The sequence below is a fragment of the Apium graveolens genome, chromosome 7 (genome assembly GCF_009905375.1).
Source record: "Apium graveolens cultivar Ventura chromosome 7, ASM990537v1, whole genome shotgun sequence".
Taxonomy (NCBI): domain Eukaryota; kingdom Viridiplantae; phylum Streptophyta; class Magnoliopsida; order Apiales; family Apiaceae; genus Apium; species Apium graveolens.
In genome coordinates this window covers 108555788-108574375 of record NC_133653.1, presented here as the reverse complement: position 1 = coordinate 108574375, position 18588 = coordinate 108555788, and the positions used below count along the sequence as shown (strand labels likewise).

The 18588-nt window shown below is 34.0% G+C and overlaps 1 protein-coding gene across 1 annotated transcript; it reads right to left on the bottom strand.

Moving 5' to 3' along the window:
• Nucleotides 1-17462: 17462 nt before the first annotated feature.
• On the bottom strand, nt 17463-18354 carry LOC141672165 (snakin-2-like). The gene is made up of 3 exons (XM_074478671.1): nt 18197-18354; nt 17932-17980; nt 17463-17806 (listed from the first exon to the last, which is right to left on the bottom strand). Exons 1-3 carry the CDS (start codon nt 18272-18274, stop codon nt 17625-17627), a joined length of 309 nt encoding a protein of 102 aa, XP_074334772.1. The 5' UTR covers nt 18275-18354; the 3' UTR covers nt 17463-17624.
• Nucleotides 18355-18588: the final 234 nt, after the last annotated feature.

Here is an 18588-nt window from a genome sequence, read left to right as displayed (position 1 = left end):
ATGGGGATTTTATTGTAACCATAGTATGCATCCATAAAACTTAGCAAGGCATGCCCTGCCGTCGCGTCAACCAATTGATCAATTCGTAGGAGCGAAAAACTATCCTTTGGGCAAGCTTTGTTGAGATCAGTAAAATCTACACACGTCCTCCATTTCCCATTTGATTTTTCACAAGCACCGAATTTGCAAGCCATTCGGGGTAAAAAGATTCTTTAATCAAACCAACTTCCAACAATCGATCTACCTCTTCCTTTAATGTTATCGCCCTTTCCCCGCTCACCGGGAGGCGCTTTTGTCGTATGCCCTTGCAATTAGGGAAAATGTTCAACCGATGACACATCACCCCTGGATCGATCCCCACCATGTATGAATGACTCCATGCGAAGACATCGATATTTTTAATCAGAAAATGGGTAAGCTTTTCCCACATTTCATAACTTAGTTGAGATCCTACCTTCAAAACCTTGTTTGTGTCATCCTTATCGACCGGAACAGATATTGTGTCTTCGGTCGGCCCCGTTTTCTCGGCAGGCGTAGGGATCCTGGGATCCAGATCAAAATCAAAGTCCAGGGGGTCCTCGACTTCCATCCCCGCATTCGAGGGCGCATCCCTATATGCGGGAGCATCCACCTCAGGACAAGGCATGGCTTTACGCAATGTAGGTGTGGAGGGCGTGTCCTCATTTTGAGGAGCATCAACCTCAATTTCATTTTCACTTTCACTTTCCAAGGGTGCGTCATGCCTTTGAGGAGCATCCACCTTGAGGTTACTTTCTAGGCTTCCTAAAATCTTACTTCGTCCTTCCAACTTTTCTCCATTAACCTCCTTCCGCATAATCCCTTATGTATGATTCACCACTATTTCCTCCACACTACGGATCCTCGAAACATTCCCCAACATCACATAGGGGGTCTCGGTGACATGAGTTTCTTCTTCCTTTGGATCTTCCACAAAATAATGGGCATGAACCTCCCCACTTGGTTTTACCTGAATGTCCGCCCCATCTTCAAATGGAAGACCTTTTCCCTCATACCTTCTCCTGCGAAATTCTTTGACAACCTTGTGATAGCAGTCGCGTGATTCGCATTGCGACCCTCTTAGACTGCCCACTCCGTTAGGTGTTGGGAACTTTATCATCAAATGATGTATTGAGGTTATCACCCTGAACGCTCGCAACCAAGGTCTGCCCACCAACACATTGTGCGCGGAGTCCTGATCCAGCACTTTGAACTCTATCATTTGAGTGACAAACAGAGCTCCTTCCCCAAGCATGACAGGAAGTCTAACCAATCCCATAACCCTTACTTCCTCTCCACTAAAACTGTAGACGTGTGCGTCTTCAAAATTTATGTCACTGTCCGGGAAACCCAATTTCTTGTACGTGCTGTAATACAGGATGTTCGCAGAGCTTCCGTTGTCCAAAAAGACTCGATGCACGTTCATTTCCCCAATAAGCATAGTTATTACCAGCGCATCGTTATGGGGATGATGTACTCACCTTGACTCTCTCTCCCTGAACGTAATATCAGCATATTCCCCTTTGAATATTTTTGGAGGTCTATCTTCCAAGCTATGAATGTTGGTGAGTGGTGGGTGTCGTGCCTCTCTTGCATTCCTTTCCAACACCCGATTGCTATCACCAACAAATTGATGTCCTCCGAAGATTGCTCGAATACTTCCGGCCCTTTGGAACTTAACCTCCGCTGCCTTTTCGACATCCTCTGCCTGTGTGGGATGCCTTTCATATTTCCCCTTGTCATCGCTTTCTCTGCGTCATTTCACCTTATCAATCCACTCTCCCAGATATCCATCCTTGATCAATTCTTCAATTTCATCTTTTAGGTGATGACACTCGTGGGTGTCGTGGCCAGTAGACTCATGGTAATCGCAATATTTTTTTCTTGTCTCTACTCTTCCACGAAGTCAGACGGTCTGGTTTCTTAAAAATTCCTCTGTCCTTATTCACCTCAAAGTTGTGAACAATGGATGCTGCCAGCGGAGTGTAATTGTTTACCCTCTTTTCATAGTTTGACGGTGGACTCCACTTGCTCCGCACGTTCACGACGTTCACCCTATTAGGGCTTCAGGCATTCCGCCGATAATCTGGACTCACAGACCTGTCTCTCCTCTTAGCTCACGCCTTGGATTTGTGGTTATTATCATTTTTCTTTGTCTCGGCAAGTGATTGCTCAATCTCTTTGAAGGATTCCGCCTAAGCAAGTACATCAGCTAATGATACAGGGTCCTTTCCTTGCAGGTGTTTCCAGAAATTTGTTCCCATACGCAGAACAGCTATAAGAAGTATTTTCAGTGTCTCATCAGTCGCGCCTCTCACCAAGGTAGACTCTACATTGAACCTTTTGAAGTATGAGGTCAAGCTTTCCCCTTCCTTCTGTTTCACATAGGTGAGTGTTGTAACAGGTGGCGTATATTTCACCGCAGCCTAAAACTGAGTTAGAAATAAAGTTTTCATCTATTCACAAGATGTGATCACCCCTGGACCAAGTTTTTGGAACCATTGCTGAGCACCTTCTCTAAAGGTGGCCGCCAAAAGATGGCACCGTTCCAAGTTCGGTACCTGATATACATCCATCTCAATATTGAAACGCCCTAATAATTCCACGAGGTTGGAGTTTCCAGGAAAATGCAAGTCATTAGTTGTGTTCCTGTATCCTGCAGGCAGCCGCGCTTCCCTCACAATAGCAGAAAAAGGGGATGGAGCTTGCGCAGTTGATGTTACCCTACCTCCTTCAAGATGGTTGAGCAACCTCTTAAGATCATTCACATTAAACGTCCCTACTCCAGGAATGGTTTGGATGTTGAGTTGTTGGGGTTGCTCCACAACTTGTTGTTGTCCCCCTTTGTTACCCCCCCCCCCCCGGCTGTACTGGTGGATCTCGCCACCCCTCGCCCTGAGGCTGTGACTGTGGTATGTTGCCATCTTGATTTTGAACATTCCCTTGCGCACAAGGTTCCTCCTGACCAAGTCTCGGTATCACATCATTATTTTTCAACCTTTCTTGAATTTGGGCGTCGTCCTGGTCATGAGGACGCGTCCTGGATCCATTGCCCGTAGCACTGTGGGAAGCTACAGGAACAATGACAGAGGCTTCTTCAATGGAGGGTGCGCTATCTCTTCTTCCATTGTATGGCGCCCTTCCATGCTGGTATCCCATTCTTCCTCATCCATTTCTTTGATAGCCTCGGCCATAATTTCCAAACCTTCCACGTGGAGGGGCACGCTCGTGTTCGCGGTGCCGCACCCTATCATCTCTTGGATATGTAGGGGGCACACACGTTGTATCACGGGGCCTCGCTTCTCCACCGTTTCCCTCCTTTTGCCATTCTAACAACAACATCCTCAAATCATCATCTTCCAACCTTATGCCAAGTCTCCTTGTTAGGGTTGAAAAGTCTATTCTTTCCTCATCTTGATTCTGAATATTTTCCGCACGACGACGCTCGTCCATCGTACGCCCAGGCCTATGTAGGTGTGGTACAACCTGATTACCAAGACGAGGCCTTTCTCTACCGTCAGTGTCCTCATCGACAAGCTCCACAATAAGCTCTACATCATCAGAATATTGCAAACGCCGCGGAGTGATTCACGGGTTTTCTCCGCTGGCCTGGGCATCTTTCTCGAATACGGGTGTTATCCCCACGGCGTGGCCACGACGGGGAAAACGATGACCCCTCCTTGTCTTGCGACGCTCCACCGTACTCAGCCTTGAGTGAATGTTGTTCAGAGTATCCCCCATGCGATACAACTGCTCCAAGATATCAGCGTTGCTGATGAGAACTGGAGGTGTGCCTCCCACATCCGGAGCTCTCGGAGAATCTACCATATTTTTGGGCACGTAGGGTTCATGGCGAGTGTAGCCTCCTTCGCCCTCTCCTTCAGATCTGCTATCACTTCCATCATAAGAACTTTCATCATGATTGTAAGACATCTTTTCCTCCCAAGATTATGATCCTAATCAGCACCCCTCCTTCTAGCGCCAATTTGTTGACGGAGGAATATGGTAATAACAAAGTTTGAGATTTCTCATCGGAGTTAAGATCTATGACGGTGGTTCTTTGCCGAAAAATCAAGCGATGTGTGGTGGTTTGCGGTTATTTTAGGCTGAGATTGATCAGAGTAAGTGGTGGCTCCCTTATCAGCTCTCAAATTCTTACCCCTCTAAATGTGCCTACGTCCCCTTTATATAGGGATCAAGCCTGATGTAGTTCTTGGGGAATAAGAAATCTAACGGGCTTAGACTTCTTATTCCTAGGCCCAGTAGAAGCTCATCCAGAATCCATCATTCGCTAGCTTTAGGAATGTCCAACTATGAGGCCCAACCGCGAAGGCCCAAGGCTCGTCCGTAATCGTGGGACTTCACGAATAGTGCATCTCCCTGCGCAAGGATAACACTCCACTACAGGTATCTCCCTAGATCTACGAACGCAGGTATAACCACGATTTACCCCAAGTGCCGGACGCGTTCTTGTCCCCCGGATGAGGATAACCCACCAGATAACAGGACAGGTGATCCCAAGCTCTTGGGTGCAAAGTGCAGGATGACTCCAAAGTTCTTCAACGAGGACACCCGTTGAATACAAGAACAGAGTTCCCAAAGCACACACCAAAGTTAACCCCGCATCCCCAACGAGGACACCCGTTGAATACAAGAGGAGACCTTCAATCATCAGGCATACCCCTGGAGGTCTTCAAGCTTTTCACAGACATCCCCCTCCTTGACCGTCTCAAGGAGGGAATTCTTCAAAGAGTACCTACAACAAATATGTTAGGGAAAATAATCATCCATTGCTTCTTTCCATGTGTGCCTTGTCCTGAGCTCATCATTAAGAATGCATTTCCCACATATAGGGCGCATCCTAGGACACTGGGTGCGTCATGTCCTTCATAAAACCTGCATTGTTCTCCAATAACTACCTCTCATAACACTCCACAAATACAGGACGCGTCCTGTCCTCCTGAGTGTACACTTTCAAGCTTCTTTTTCAAAGAACCACTTTTCAGTATACTCCCACCATGATGGACGCGTCCAATACACCTGGGTGCCCGCGTTCTCCCCTGGGCATGTGCTTCCAATCTTTCTCATCATAAAACACTCCCACAAAGGTGCGCGCGTCTTGTTAGCCTAGGCGCGTCCTAATCTTTTGCAATGCAATACCGAGTTTGACTGTAATCAACCCGCGTTTGACCCGAGTTGTTCCTAATACCAAAATTTAGGTATAACATATTCCTTTTATAATGTTTAGTTGTTGACTGGGGAGTGAGTCCTCTGTGCCACATTTGTACTCTTAAAACATAAACTTGTGGTATATTGATCTGTTGCAGAATAAAATTACGGAAACGGGGTTATTTTTAAAATTTAATTAAACTAGCTTGTATTTAGAATATAGTACTCCCTTCGTACTTTTCATTTCTTTACAATTTTTGTGATGTCTCATTCATTTCTTTACATTTTAAAATTTATCAAAAATAGTCAATGGATCCCCCATTTTCCCACTTTTTTTCCCTAGTCTTACTGCTTTTACTTCACTATCTCCTTTTATACATTAAAAATCAATAGGTTCCACCACTTTACCCACTTTTCTTTCTCTTTTTTACTATTTTATACATATTTATTAATCTCCGTACCCTCCTTTTAATAACAAATCATAAGGACGGAGGGAATATATATTTTACTCTAAATACTGAAATATTGTAATATAATAGTAATTTGGCTTTGTTTTAGATATTACTTTGTCATTAAGAGAAAACATTCTCGTTCTAAATTTAAGATAGGTAGGATAGAAATAACTAATGTCTTGTATTGATATTCTTAATGTCTTGTATTGACATTCTTTTATGATACTTGAAAAAAGTCCTATAACAGTTCCAAAGAAATCAGTTTTACTAGGAATATCGCAACTGATGGTGCGGTTTCCCAAATTGTTTTTATAGTTACTACCAATTTGTACCAGCAGAGTCTTCTGCATTCCTTCAGAATAAATGCCGATGATTCATGTACACTCCCGCCGTCGAGACTGTCATCATTGTTTAGCATAGCTTTTAAGCCATGTCAGTTTATGTTTGTTATTTGTGTATATCTTTTATATCATTGATTATATTGAAGCTTGTACTTTATTTTGTTCACTAGATTAGGTCCCGGACAATTGCTGGGCTATTTCATATTTATTTTATTTAAATTAAAATAAAAAACTTATTAACATAAAATTCAGGCGCATGAAATCATATATTTTAAATTGATTTAATTAATTTAATAATATTATTGACATATTTAAACTTTTTTTAAATAAATTAATGAAAACCTAAATATATTTAATAATTATGATACATAAATAAATAGTATATAGACCTATTAAAAATTGTAATAAATATTTTTGACCATATAAATTTTAAATAAATTAAGTATCTTGATAAATATTATTGATGAAATATAAGAAATTATGAAATTAAATAAGTAGTGATAGTAGAGAAAAAAGGAAAGAAAATCCGGGGAACAAATAAAAAGAATTTTTAAGAAAATTAATATATGATGAGTAATTTAAATACTTAATTAATAAAATTAATATATTTTGAGAAGAGAAAATTATAAAATTTATAGAAATGGAGAGGAAGGACTAATGGAGAATTAGTGCAAATATAAGTAGAGGAAAAAATGGATAGAAGAGAGAATTAGTGGAAACAAAGATGATAAATATTTAATGCATTATGTTTAATAATTTTGAAAAATAATAAAAGGAGATGACATGTGTCATCTTTTAAAGGAAAATAATCTTTTGATTATATTTAATAATTTTGATTGTTGGAATATGGAGATCAATATATTGAATGTTCAGTTTTTTTAAAAATTTATTTCAATTTAATAAAACTTAATATTAAAAACTAGGGGTGTACAGATAAACCGTTCAATCGCATTCAACCGCTTAACCGCTCACAATTGAACCGCATTTTATGGATAATCGCGAAATACGGGTTGATTATGGATTTAAATTTGAAAAACGGTTCATTCACGGTTTGAATGCGGTTTTAAATTATTGAAAATCGAAAAATCGCAACTGCAACCGCAACCGCAACTCGCAACATATATTTATAATAAAATATATTTTCAAAATATAGTTGATATCGTATAAATTAATAATTATACACATTTATTAACTAATCTTAGGTTAATGTTAAGACTTCGTTCGTAAGATTCACAATCATTATAAGATATATATCCAAAATAAATGAAAAATTAATCAACATGTAATTTTATTTTTATCTTTTTTTTTTATTTTCTCTCACCTCCATAATTTTGTATGTTTTTAATATTCACGGAGCATTGAGTTGTATTTTATTTTTGAATGTAAAATTATCACGTAACTTAAACTTGAATTTATTAATATTCTGAATTTATTTTTTTCAATTTATTAATTATTTTAAAATAACTGGTTGAACCGTAAATCGATCCGCAATAACCACAAATTACAACCGCAATTGACGCGGTTAACTGCAACGGCAAATGCGGTTAACTGCAACCGAAAAGTGTAATATAAGTGATATGTAAATTATTACTTACAAATTATTTAGGCGTTTGGATAACTTAACATAAGTTCATGACGTGCTTGGTAAGTCATAACTTATAAGCTAAAAATCAAAATTTTTATTATAAAATTTTAATACATACAACTAAAATTAAAAAAAAATAGAAACAAAAATATTGAAAAAGAAATTATTAATAGAAAAAAATAAAGGAAAAATTCAAATTTATTAATATCACTACTATTATGCTCAGGCCCGAATTTAGAGTCTAATGTTTTTTGGGTTACCATATAATTAAGTGAACCTGGATGATTCAAATTTTGATTATTTTTTGTTATTTTCACTAGACTTTTTAATTATTTTCTTATATTTAAGTGTTAAAATCAGTATTTCAATCATTTAATCACCAATTTACAATCAAATAAGTATAAATAAACTAAATACAACTCAAATTATGAACGGTTTACTAGCATTATAGAGGACTTAACTTTTTTTAGCGAGAGCACTTTATTAATTATACATATTTATTTTTATTTTCGTGATGGCATGTGTACTCGTTATCGCCTGTATAAATCCGCCCTTGATTATATAATATATGAAATAATATTTAAATAGTATTAAATCTGCTCGCAATGGTTGGCTCAGTTGGTTAAAGAGGGGATAACTATCCTCTTGGTCACAGGTTCGAATCCCGCGGAAGGAGAATTTATGATTATGCCTCCTGAGTTGGTTACTTACGATAAAAAAAAATCTTGTAATTTTAACAAGAAATAAATAAATATAAGTATCAAGTTTAATAAGAATAACAATTGATAATTTTGTCACAAAAAGAGAAAAATAATCGATAACACATTTTTATAATCATTATTAGTTCTCGGTCTCGGCATGTGATGTGAAGTAAGAATATTTTTATTTTTAAGGACAGAAATATAAAAATGGTGATAAGCTGTGTAGAATGTTATGCCGCCTCTACTTTCAGATTTTCTCATTTAATTCCCAAGATAAGCTCGATTTTTTACTTACCTAAACAGTTGCAAATAAATAGAAACCTCTTTCAGGACATTTAAGTTGACAATATGGTAACCCAAACAGTTGCAAATATATAGAAACCTCTTTCTGGACATTTAAGTTAACAATAAGCTCGTTATTTCGCTATGAAAGACTTAGGTTAGCTTCGTTATTTTTTAGGGATCGCGGTTGCTACTTCATCACAGGGTTATCTTTTATCACAGTCTAAATATATTGCTTATTTATTTGATGGTGCTCGCCTTACTGATTATAAGATTGTTAGGAATATGTGTATTAGTTTGATGATAAGTTAAGCAAAACACTTAAGTAGAAATCTAGTGTTTGTAGCCTCAACGGATAAAACCATCTTGGCTATCCGTTGAAGGAGTAGCTTTACTTAACAATAAGTTTAGTATTGTAGCACATTTCACTCTCTGGTATCAAGCTGTAATTCTTAGATGTTGTTAGGAAATAATCAGTCATGTTGACTACTAATGGATGTACAAATAGGAGGGCTAATTGTAAATATTTCATGCCTTGTAATTTTGTATAAGTGAAGAAGTGTCAACGGATATTGAAGGCCTTCAACGGATAAGAAACAATGCTTCAACGGATAATATCCATCAACGGATAAATGCTTCAACGGATAATATCCATCAACGGATAAATGCTTCAACGGATAAAGACTTCAACTGATAATGCATCAACGGATAAAGCCTCAACGGATAAGGCATCAACGGATGAAAGCTTCAACGGATGCTTAGTTCATTAGCAGTTGATAGTGACAATTCACAAGCTGACAGAGGCACATGGATTGAAAGAGACATACTGGAATGTGGAAGCCTCTAGGAGGAATCAAGAAAATGCAGCATTTCCATTCTGATGCAAACAAGGAAGTATTCAAAGATTTACAGATTACTCTAGATTGCATTGGATAGAGAAATGAAGAAGAAACATGTGAAGAATCTTTTCAATTGTATTTTACAGTTTGTCTTCACTTGTAAACTTGGTGATATATATAAACCAAGTAGCAGCTAGTAATTAGATATGAATTTTCCTTGAGCTGTTTAGAAATATCAAAAGAGAAAATCATCTAGTTTGTACTAGGAAGCAGCTGTGATTTAATTCTTTGAATCACAGATTTTCTGAAATAACACATCTCTGGTGGAACAACAAATCCACCAGAAAAGTTTTTTTTAAGTTCTTTGTGTTCATTACATTTGTGTTTGAATATATATCTGTCTGCATCAGCTTCAAGCAATTCACACACATTTGATCACTCAAACACTTAGCCTTAGAAACTGCTCAAAACTTGAAAAAGTTTTGAGATTTACATTCAACCCCCCTTCTGTAAATCTCATTGTTAGTCCACTGGGAATAACAAAGATTGTGGATACTCCTCTTCAAATGAATGTTCGATATTCGTCATTTGATGGTCTTCCTTTGGCAGATCCTACTTTATATCGTACTACTGTGGGTAGTCTTGCTTATCTCAGTATTACTCGTCCAGATATTGCGCATGTTGTTCATGTTGTTAGTCAGTTCGTCACTTATCCTATTACTGTGCATTGGGGAGCTGTTCTTCGTATTCTATGAGATACATTCGAAGGACTCAGTTTCAGAGTCTATTATTTCCTTCTACTTCATCTTTAGAGTTGCGTGCTTATAGTGATGCTGATTGGGCTGGAGATCCCGAGGATCGCAAACCTACTACCAGTTTTTATATTTTTTTTGGGGATTCTATAATTTCATAGAAAGGTAAGAAACAAGATGTTGTTTCTCGATCATCTTCGGAAGCTGAGTTTCGTGCAATGGCTTCTACTACTTGTGAGGTTGTTTGGTTACGTTGATTGCTTGCAGATTTGGGTATTAAGCTTACTCATCTTACTCCGCTATATTGCGATAATAAGAGTGTAGTGTATATTGCTCGTAATTCTGTTTTTCATGAACGCACCAAACATATTGAGATTGATTCTCATGTTACCCGTCATCACTTGCAGCAGGGTACTATCACCTTACTCTATGTCTCTTCTTCACTTCAGATTGCATATATTTTTACCAAAACTCATTCAATTTCGCGCTTCCGATTCTTGTTTGACAAACTCTCAATTCTTAATGGTGCAACATCGTGAGTTTGAGGGGGATGTTGGAATATATATTTATTATAATTAGTGATATATTATATTAAGGGTATTTTCGTAATTTAGCTTTAACCGTTTATTATATAAATATTGAGACATGTATCCTGATTATTAAGTACTATAATTAAAACCTAGTTGTTTATTTTGTCTCTCTACTTTTATCACCTAAAAGTAAAATCTTTTCTTCAATTACAACCAAAATATGGCCAAGGGCAATTGTGAATGCTTTTCGCTAATATCTGGACATAGATAAACTAAAGAGTATAATATCATGTTCGATACTTCTTAAGTTTTTGTTTTAGCATGAAAATACTTCCACACAACTTATATCATTAATTAGCCCTATCATATCTCAATATCAAACCACACCACAATTAACTGTTAAAGGAATAAAAAAATTTATACTTTTTATACTCTTAAGATTTTATAGTGATTAATCAACTTATTCTAGTATTGTATAATTTTATAATCAACTTATTTTGACACTTTAAAATTTTATAATCATTGATTACTTAACATAATATCGGAGCTATATATTAGACTGATTAGTTACTTAACATGTAAGTGATCAACAACAAATTAGAAGCTATATAGAGATAAAGGTCGTCCTGTCATGAAATATAAACACAAAAGCTAGTGAAAGACACGATTTATCCTATACGTACTTGTCGGAAGTATCAAATTTTCTATATGATCCTTCCATTACAAATCACATAACATCCGAATAAGATGGAGCATTTGGCATTATTCAACTAATTAAACTTTGACAAATCTTTACAATACCATTTAAATGGTATTGTAAATGGCTCAATTAATGAACTTACTATTCAAGGAAAAACAACCAATTTTATCCGTCGTAAATGATTCACTACAAAAAAACGGGTAAATACAACAGGAGAAAAATCGGTTGTATTTAGCTAAATTCGACCGTTTTCGGTTGTATTTAGCTAAATACGACCGGTTTTTGGACTGATTGTATTCGCTCGAGTCATATTTAGTAAACCGGTTGTATTTAGTACAATTATTAAATTCAGCCGTATTTGGTCAAAAATAGTATTCTAAATGCTATAGAATATGGTTGAATTTAGGCACACTAATTTTAAAAAAAAAATCGCCGGAAACTGGAAAATATCCAGATCCCGGTGAGCCGGTGAGCTTAATTACCAGAATGTGCGTATCCCCGAAGCAACAACAAATGAGTGTGAATATCAGGCTGAATACCACTTGTTTCAATCACTTTAAAAGTGTTTAGATTATATTATATGTTAACCAAACCATGGTATGACAAAAAGCCGGATTTAGTGTCCAAGACGAGGGAAGGAGTAAAATCACACCAACCATGAGACTTTTTCTTACCTGAAAACCTATGCCAAGAATCCCTATGAATAGACTTAGAGTCATCAATTAAATTTATAATAGTAAGACGATAACTAGCAAAACAATCCTATTTGGAGGAAGAAGTAGCTCTAGGATCAATAATTTGTAAATACAAATTAATATAACCTGGCAAAGCTCGCCTTTCGGATGAACCGAAAGCCAACAATCATATCCCCCTACTTGAAAATACTTGCTCCACAATAACCTCGTTTTTACCTTTGAATAATATGCGATGCTCCATTCACAGAAATTGACATTTTTCATTAAAAATATTATAGATATAAGCACCACAGAATCTTCTCTTCTTTCACCTTCGCCGCCGGAGCTGCGGCAAAGTGGCGGAGATGCAGAAGTGATGTGATCGGAGAAGAACGAGACGAAGAAGAACGAAAAATACTGAAGAGAGAGAGAGGGGGGAGGGATGTAGGATTGTCAAAATAAACAGGGAGGGGGAAGGAGGTAGTGCGACGTGAAGGTTGGGGGGGACGCGTAAGGGGGTGGGGGGTTCAGGGATATGTTTTCTTTTTTTATATAATTTTGTTTTGTTTTGGTGTAACTCCAACCGTTAGATTGTTAGGATAGTAATTGAATTTGGTTCGTTAGATATAATTCACACGGATTACTAACGTGTCTCTAAATACAACCGTATTCGGTCGAATTTAGGAGTGTCAATTTATTTATTTATTTATTATTATTATTATTAATTTTTATAGGACATAAATATTATTTAATATTTTCCTTACAAAGATTATAATATTCTAAATTTTAAAAATTATTCTAAAATATATATATCTTGAAATCTATAAGGTCAGATTATTTAAAAAATCAAAACATCAGTATGGCAGTAAACACTAGTAATGAGTACCGGTCAAACTACTAATTGACTATTAAAATAGCAAATCAAATACATTAATTTTTTTCTAAAAAAATTACCATATCATTAAAATATATAGATCTTGACATCTATAAGGTAAACATTTTTAAAAAAAATCAAAACATTAATATGAGACTAAACACTAGTAAGAAATACTCATCAAACTTCTGGTTGATTGTTAAAATAGAAAACCAAATACATTTATTTTTTTCTAAAACATTTATCATATCACAAAAATATATAGATCTTGACATCTGTAAGGTTGGATCATTCACATATATTATTTAAAAAATCGAAACATCAGTATGGACTAAACACTAGTAAGAAGTACTGCTCAAACTACCAGTTGGCTATTAAAATAGCAAACCAAATACATTTATTTTTTTCTAAAAAAATATAATATCAATAACATATATATATATATCTTGACATGTGTAAGGTTGGATCATTCATAAACATTTTTTAAAAAATCAAAATATCAATATAGGACTAAACACTAATAAGAAGTATTAGTCAAACTATTAGTTGACTGATGAAATAGCAAACCCAATACATTTATTTTTTTTATAAATTTTTTTATCATATCACTAAATTATATAGAATTTGACATCTGTAAGGTTGAATCATTCACATACATTTTTTAAAAAATCGAAACATTAATATGGATGTACTAGTCAAACTACTAGTTGACTATTAAAATAACAAACCAAATATATTTATTTTTTTCTAAACTTTTTATCATATCACAAAAATATATAGATATTGACATCTGCAAGGTTGGATCATTCACATACATTTTTAAAAAAAATCGAAACATCAGTATGGACTAAACACTAGTAAGAAGTACTGTCCAAACTACTAGTTAACTATTAAAATAGCAAACATATACATTTATTTTTCTAAAAAATTTATAATATCACTAAAATATATATATATATATATATATATTGACATCTTTAAGGTTGGATCATTCATAAACATTTAAAAAAAAATTAAAACATCAATATGAGACTAAACACTAATAAGAGATATTGGTCAAATTATTAGTTGACTGGTGAAATAGCAAACCAAATACATTTACTTTTTTCTAAAATTTTTATCATATCACTAAAATATATAGATTCTGACATCCTTACGGTTGGATCATTTATAAATATTTTAAGAAAATTGAAACATCAATATGAGACTAAACACAAGTAAGAAGTACCGGTCAAACTACTGGTGACTGTTAAAATAACAAAACAAATAAAATTATTTTTTTCTAAATTTTTTATCATATCACTAAAATATATAAATCTTAACATTAATAAGGTTAGATCATTCACATATATCTTTTAAAAAACCGAAACATCAATATGGACTAAACACTAATAAGAAGTACTGGTCAAACTACTAGTCGACTATTAAAATAGCAAATCAAATACATTTATTTTTTCTAAAAAATTTATAATATCATTAAAATTTATACATATTAATGAATGATCCAACCGTACGGATGTCAAGATCAGTATATTTTAGTGATATGACAAAAATCTTAGAAAAAAATAAATATATTTGGTTTTCATTTTTAACAGTCAACTAGTAATTTGACCAATACTTCAAACTAGTGTTTAGTCCCATATTGATGTTTCGATATTTTTAAAAATATTAATGAATGATCCAACCGTACGAATGTCAAGATCTATATATTTTAGTGGTATGACAAATATATTTGGTTTGCTTTTTTAACAGTCAACTAGTAATTTAACCAGTACTTTTAACTAGTGTTTAATCTCATATTCATGTTTGGAAATTTTTAAAAATATTAATGAATGATCCAACCGTATGTATGTCAATATCAGTATATTTTAGTGATATGACAATAATTTTAGAAAAAAATAAATATATTTGGATTTCTTTTTTAACAGTAAACTAGTAATTTGACTAGTACTTCTAACTAGTGTTTAATCACATATTGATGTTTCGATATTTTTAAAAATATTAATGAATGATCCAACCGTAAGGATGTCAAGATCTATATATTTTAGTGATATGACAAAAAGTTTAGAAAAAAATAAATATATTTGGTTTGCTTTTTTAACAGTCAACTAGTAATTTGACATGTACTTCTAACTAGTATTTAATCCCATATACATGATTCGATATTTTTAAAAATATTAATGAATGATCCAACCGTACGGATGTCAAGATCAGTATATTTTTGTGATATGACAAAATTTTTAGAAAAAAATAAATATATTTGGTTTGCTTTTTTAACAATCAACTAGTAATTTGACCCGTACTTCTAACTAGTATTTAATCCCATATTGATGATTCAATATTTTTAAAAATATTAATGAATGATCCAACCGTACGGATGTCAAGATCTGTATATTTTAGTGATATGACAAAAAATTTAAAAAAAAATAAATATATTTGGTTTGCCTTTTTAATAGTCAAAGAGTAGTTTGACCAGTACTTCTAACTAGTGTTTAATCTCATATTGATGTTTCAATATTTTTAAAAATATTAATGAATGATCCAACCGTACTAATGTCAAGATCTATATATTTTAGTGATATAACAAAAATTTTATAAAAAAATAAATATATTTTGTATGCTTTTTTAACAGTCAATTAGTAATTTGATCTGTACTACCAACTAGTGTTTAATCCCATATTGATGATTCGATATTTTTAAAAATATTAATGAATGATCCAACCGTACGGATGTCAATATAAGTATATTTTAGTGATATGACAAAAATTTTAGAAAAAAATAAATATATTTGGTTTGTTTTTTTAACAATCAACTAATAATTTGACCCGTACTTCTAACCAGTGTTTAATCCCATATTGATTATTCAATATTTTTAAAAATATTAATAAACGATCCAACCATACGGATGTCAAGATCTGTATATTTTAGTGTTATGATAAAATTTTTAGAAAAAATTAAATATATTTGGTTTGGCTTTTTAATAGTCAAAGAGTAGTTTGACCAGTACTTCTAACTAGTGTTTAATCCCATATTGATGTTTCGATATTTTTAAAAATATTAATGAATGATCCAACCGTACGGATGTCAAGATCTATATATTTTAGTGATATAACAAAATTTTTAGAAAAAAATAAATATATTTGGTTTGCTTTTTTAACGGTCAACTTATAATTTGACCTGTAATTCTAACTAGTGTTTAATCCCATATTGATGATTCGATATATTTAAAAATATTAATGAATGATCCAACCATACGGATGTCAAGATCAATATATTTTAGTGATATGAAAAAAATTTAGAAAAAAATAAATATATTTGGTTTGCTTTTTTAACAATCACCTAGTAATTTGACCAGTACTTGTAATTAGTGTTTAATCACATATTGATGATTCGATATTTTTAAAAATATTAATGAATGATCCAACCGTACGGATGTCAAGATCTGTATATTTTAGTGATATGCCAAAAATTTTAGAAAAAAATAAATATATTTGATTTGCCTTTTTAATAGTCAAAGAGTAGGTGGACCAGTACTTCTAACTAGTGTTAAATCCCATATAATGTTTCGATATTTATAAAAATATTAATGAATGATCCAACCGTACGTATATCAAGATCTATATATTTTAGTGATATGACAAAATTCTTAGAAAAAAATAAATATATTTGGTTTGCTTTTTTAACAGTCAACTAGTAATTTGACCAGTACTTCTAACTAGTGTTTAATCCCATATTGATGTTTCGATATTTTTAAAAATATTAATGAATGATCCAACAATACGTATGTCAAAATAGTTAAAATTTAAATATTCAAATTACTTACATTTTTCCGTAAACTTTTAAAAAAAAAATTCATATCCGTATGGTTGAATTATAATTTAAAACAAATACAAAATAAATTAAAACTCAAACTATAATTATTAATTGAACGATAAATATCTAACTATCATAATAATCTTTTTTGCAAGAACTAAAATATAAATTTCGTGTGAATTTATTCTATATTTTTTTCCAGAAATTTTCCGCTATTTTTAAAAATAATTCGACTGAAATCGGTTGAATTTAGTACAAAATTCTTTAGCGGGAAAATTTTCTCCATTTTTTGGCAAGGCTAAATTCGACCGAATACGGTTGAATTTAGGAGTACGGCTAAACTCAACCGTATACGGTTGCATATAAACACGGTTGTATTTGTTTGGTTGTAATTAGTAATTCTAAATTCGACCGAATGCGGTTGTATTTAGGAGCACGCCTAAACTCAACCGTATACGGTTGTATTTATTCGGTTGTAATTAGTACTAAATTCGACCGCGTAAATACGACCACATTTAAATACGACCGCATGCGGTTGTATTTAGCCGCGCCTTTAATTTTAACCGAAAATGGTTGAATTTGATATCGGTTGTATTTGTGCGGTTGTATTTAGCCTTGTTTTCTTGTAGTAATTCCAGTTCAAAAAAACGGTCGTAAATGACCTGATTTATTGTAGTGTTTATAACATCTCTTGTTCCTATACACTCGTACGTACATATGAATCCATTTACAAACAATACAAAATGAGCAAGCTAGCCAGCTCACACATATATTATCCAAATGAAATATAGAATATTCAAAGTACATGAAACGAGAAAACATAAATATATATGAACTCTAAAGCCCATTTATTGACCAGATTATAAATCGGGATCTCAACTTGATAACATAAATTTAGGGGCACTTGCGCTTGTTATTGTGAGTGGTCATGTTGGCATAGCAAGCACAAGCTTCCAAGTTGCCGGATGTGCCCGGTGGGACGCAGTTGCAGCGTGCGCAGCATGTTCCGCAAGCCCTCTTGCACAGTCTTGGCCTAGACGATAATATACACCTTGCCGCACAAGCTCCACCGCAATCTATAAGCATTCCAGCAGTTTTTACAAAATATATTATAAATAGAGAATTAGAGATGACATAACCACAAACTTAAAACAAAGTTTTCATGTGCCAATAGCATTAGTTTCATCTAAAAAAACATTACCCATTTTCTCCTTGGGATAACTTGCAGTAACGGAGCCGGAGTTGCTATCCTGCATCATTCATACCATACATGCATACATGCATACATAGAGTTAGTGACTATTAAATTTCAAATTGATTGCTGAAATGAAGATAAGACGTCACTTCATGATTTATCAATGTGGACGGGGCTTACATCAAAGATAAACTTTTTAAAACTAGTAAATCAAGAAGCTAAACAAGAAGAATCAACTGTGGAGAGCTTTGAGCTTTAAGACATCATTTACCATTTGTGTTGCTTGAGCAAGATGGAGAACAAATAAAGAGACAAAGAGGGCAGCAATCACAGCTTTGAGTACGGCCATTGTTATATGTCTTTGCAGGGAAACCAAGTAATAGTTGTAAGAATAAAAGATGTAGGGTGTTTTTGTTTGTAATGGTGCAGAAAGATGTGGTTGTATTTATAGTCAACATGGAGATATGTTTACAATATTAGAATAAAAATTGTGAAATTAATTGGAATAGAAATAATAATGTAAGTACGCGTAAGGTTGGCATGCATGGGGATGAGACTCCGGTGGCAAAAGGTATTTGGGGGGGCGTTAAGCTTACTCTGGCAATGAGCCCTACTCACCTAAACCTAAGATGCCCCGTATGATATTTTTATTTTTGTGGGTCT

Bases quoted from the DNA above. Each gene is read 5' to 3' on its own strand.
- LOC141672165 (XM_074478671.1), bottom strand. From the start codon at position 18,274: ATGGCCGTACTCAAAGCTGTGATTGCTGCCCTCTTTGTCTCTTTATTT. The intron at 17,981-18,196 runs GTAAATGATGTC...TGAATGATGCAG, and splicing joins TTGCTCAAGCAACACAAATG to GATAGCAACTCCGGCTCCGT. The intron at 17,807-17,931 runs GTAATGTTTTTT...GAATGCTTATAG, and splicing joins TTATCCCAAGGAGAAAATGG to ATTGCGGTGGAGCTTGTGCG.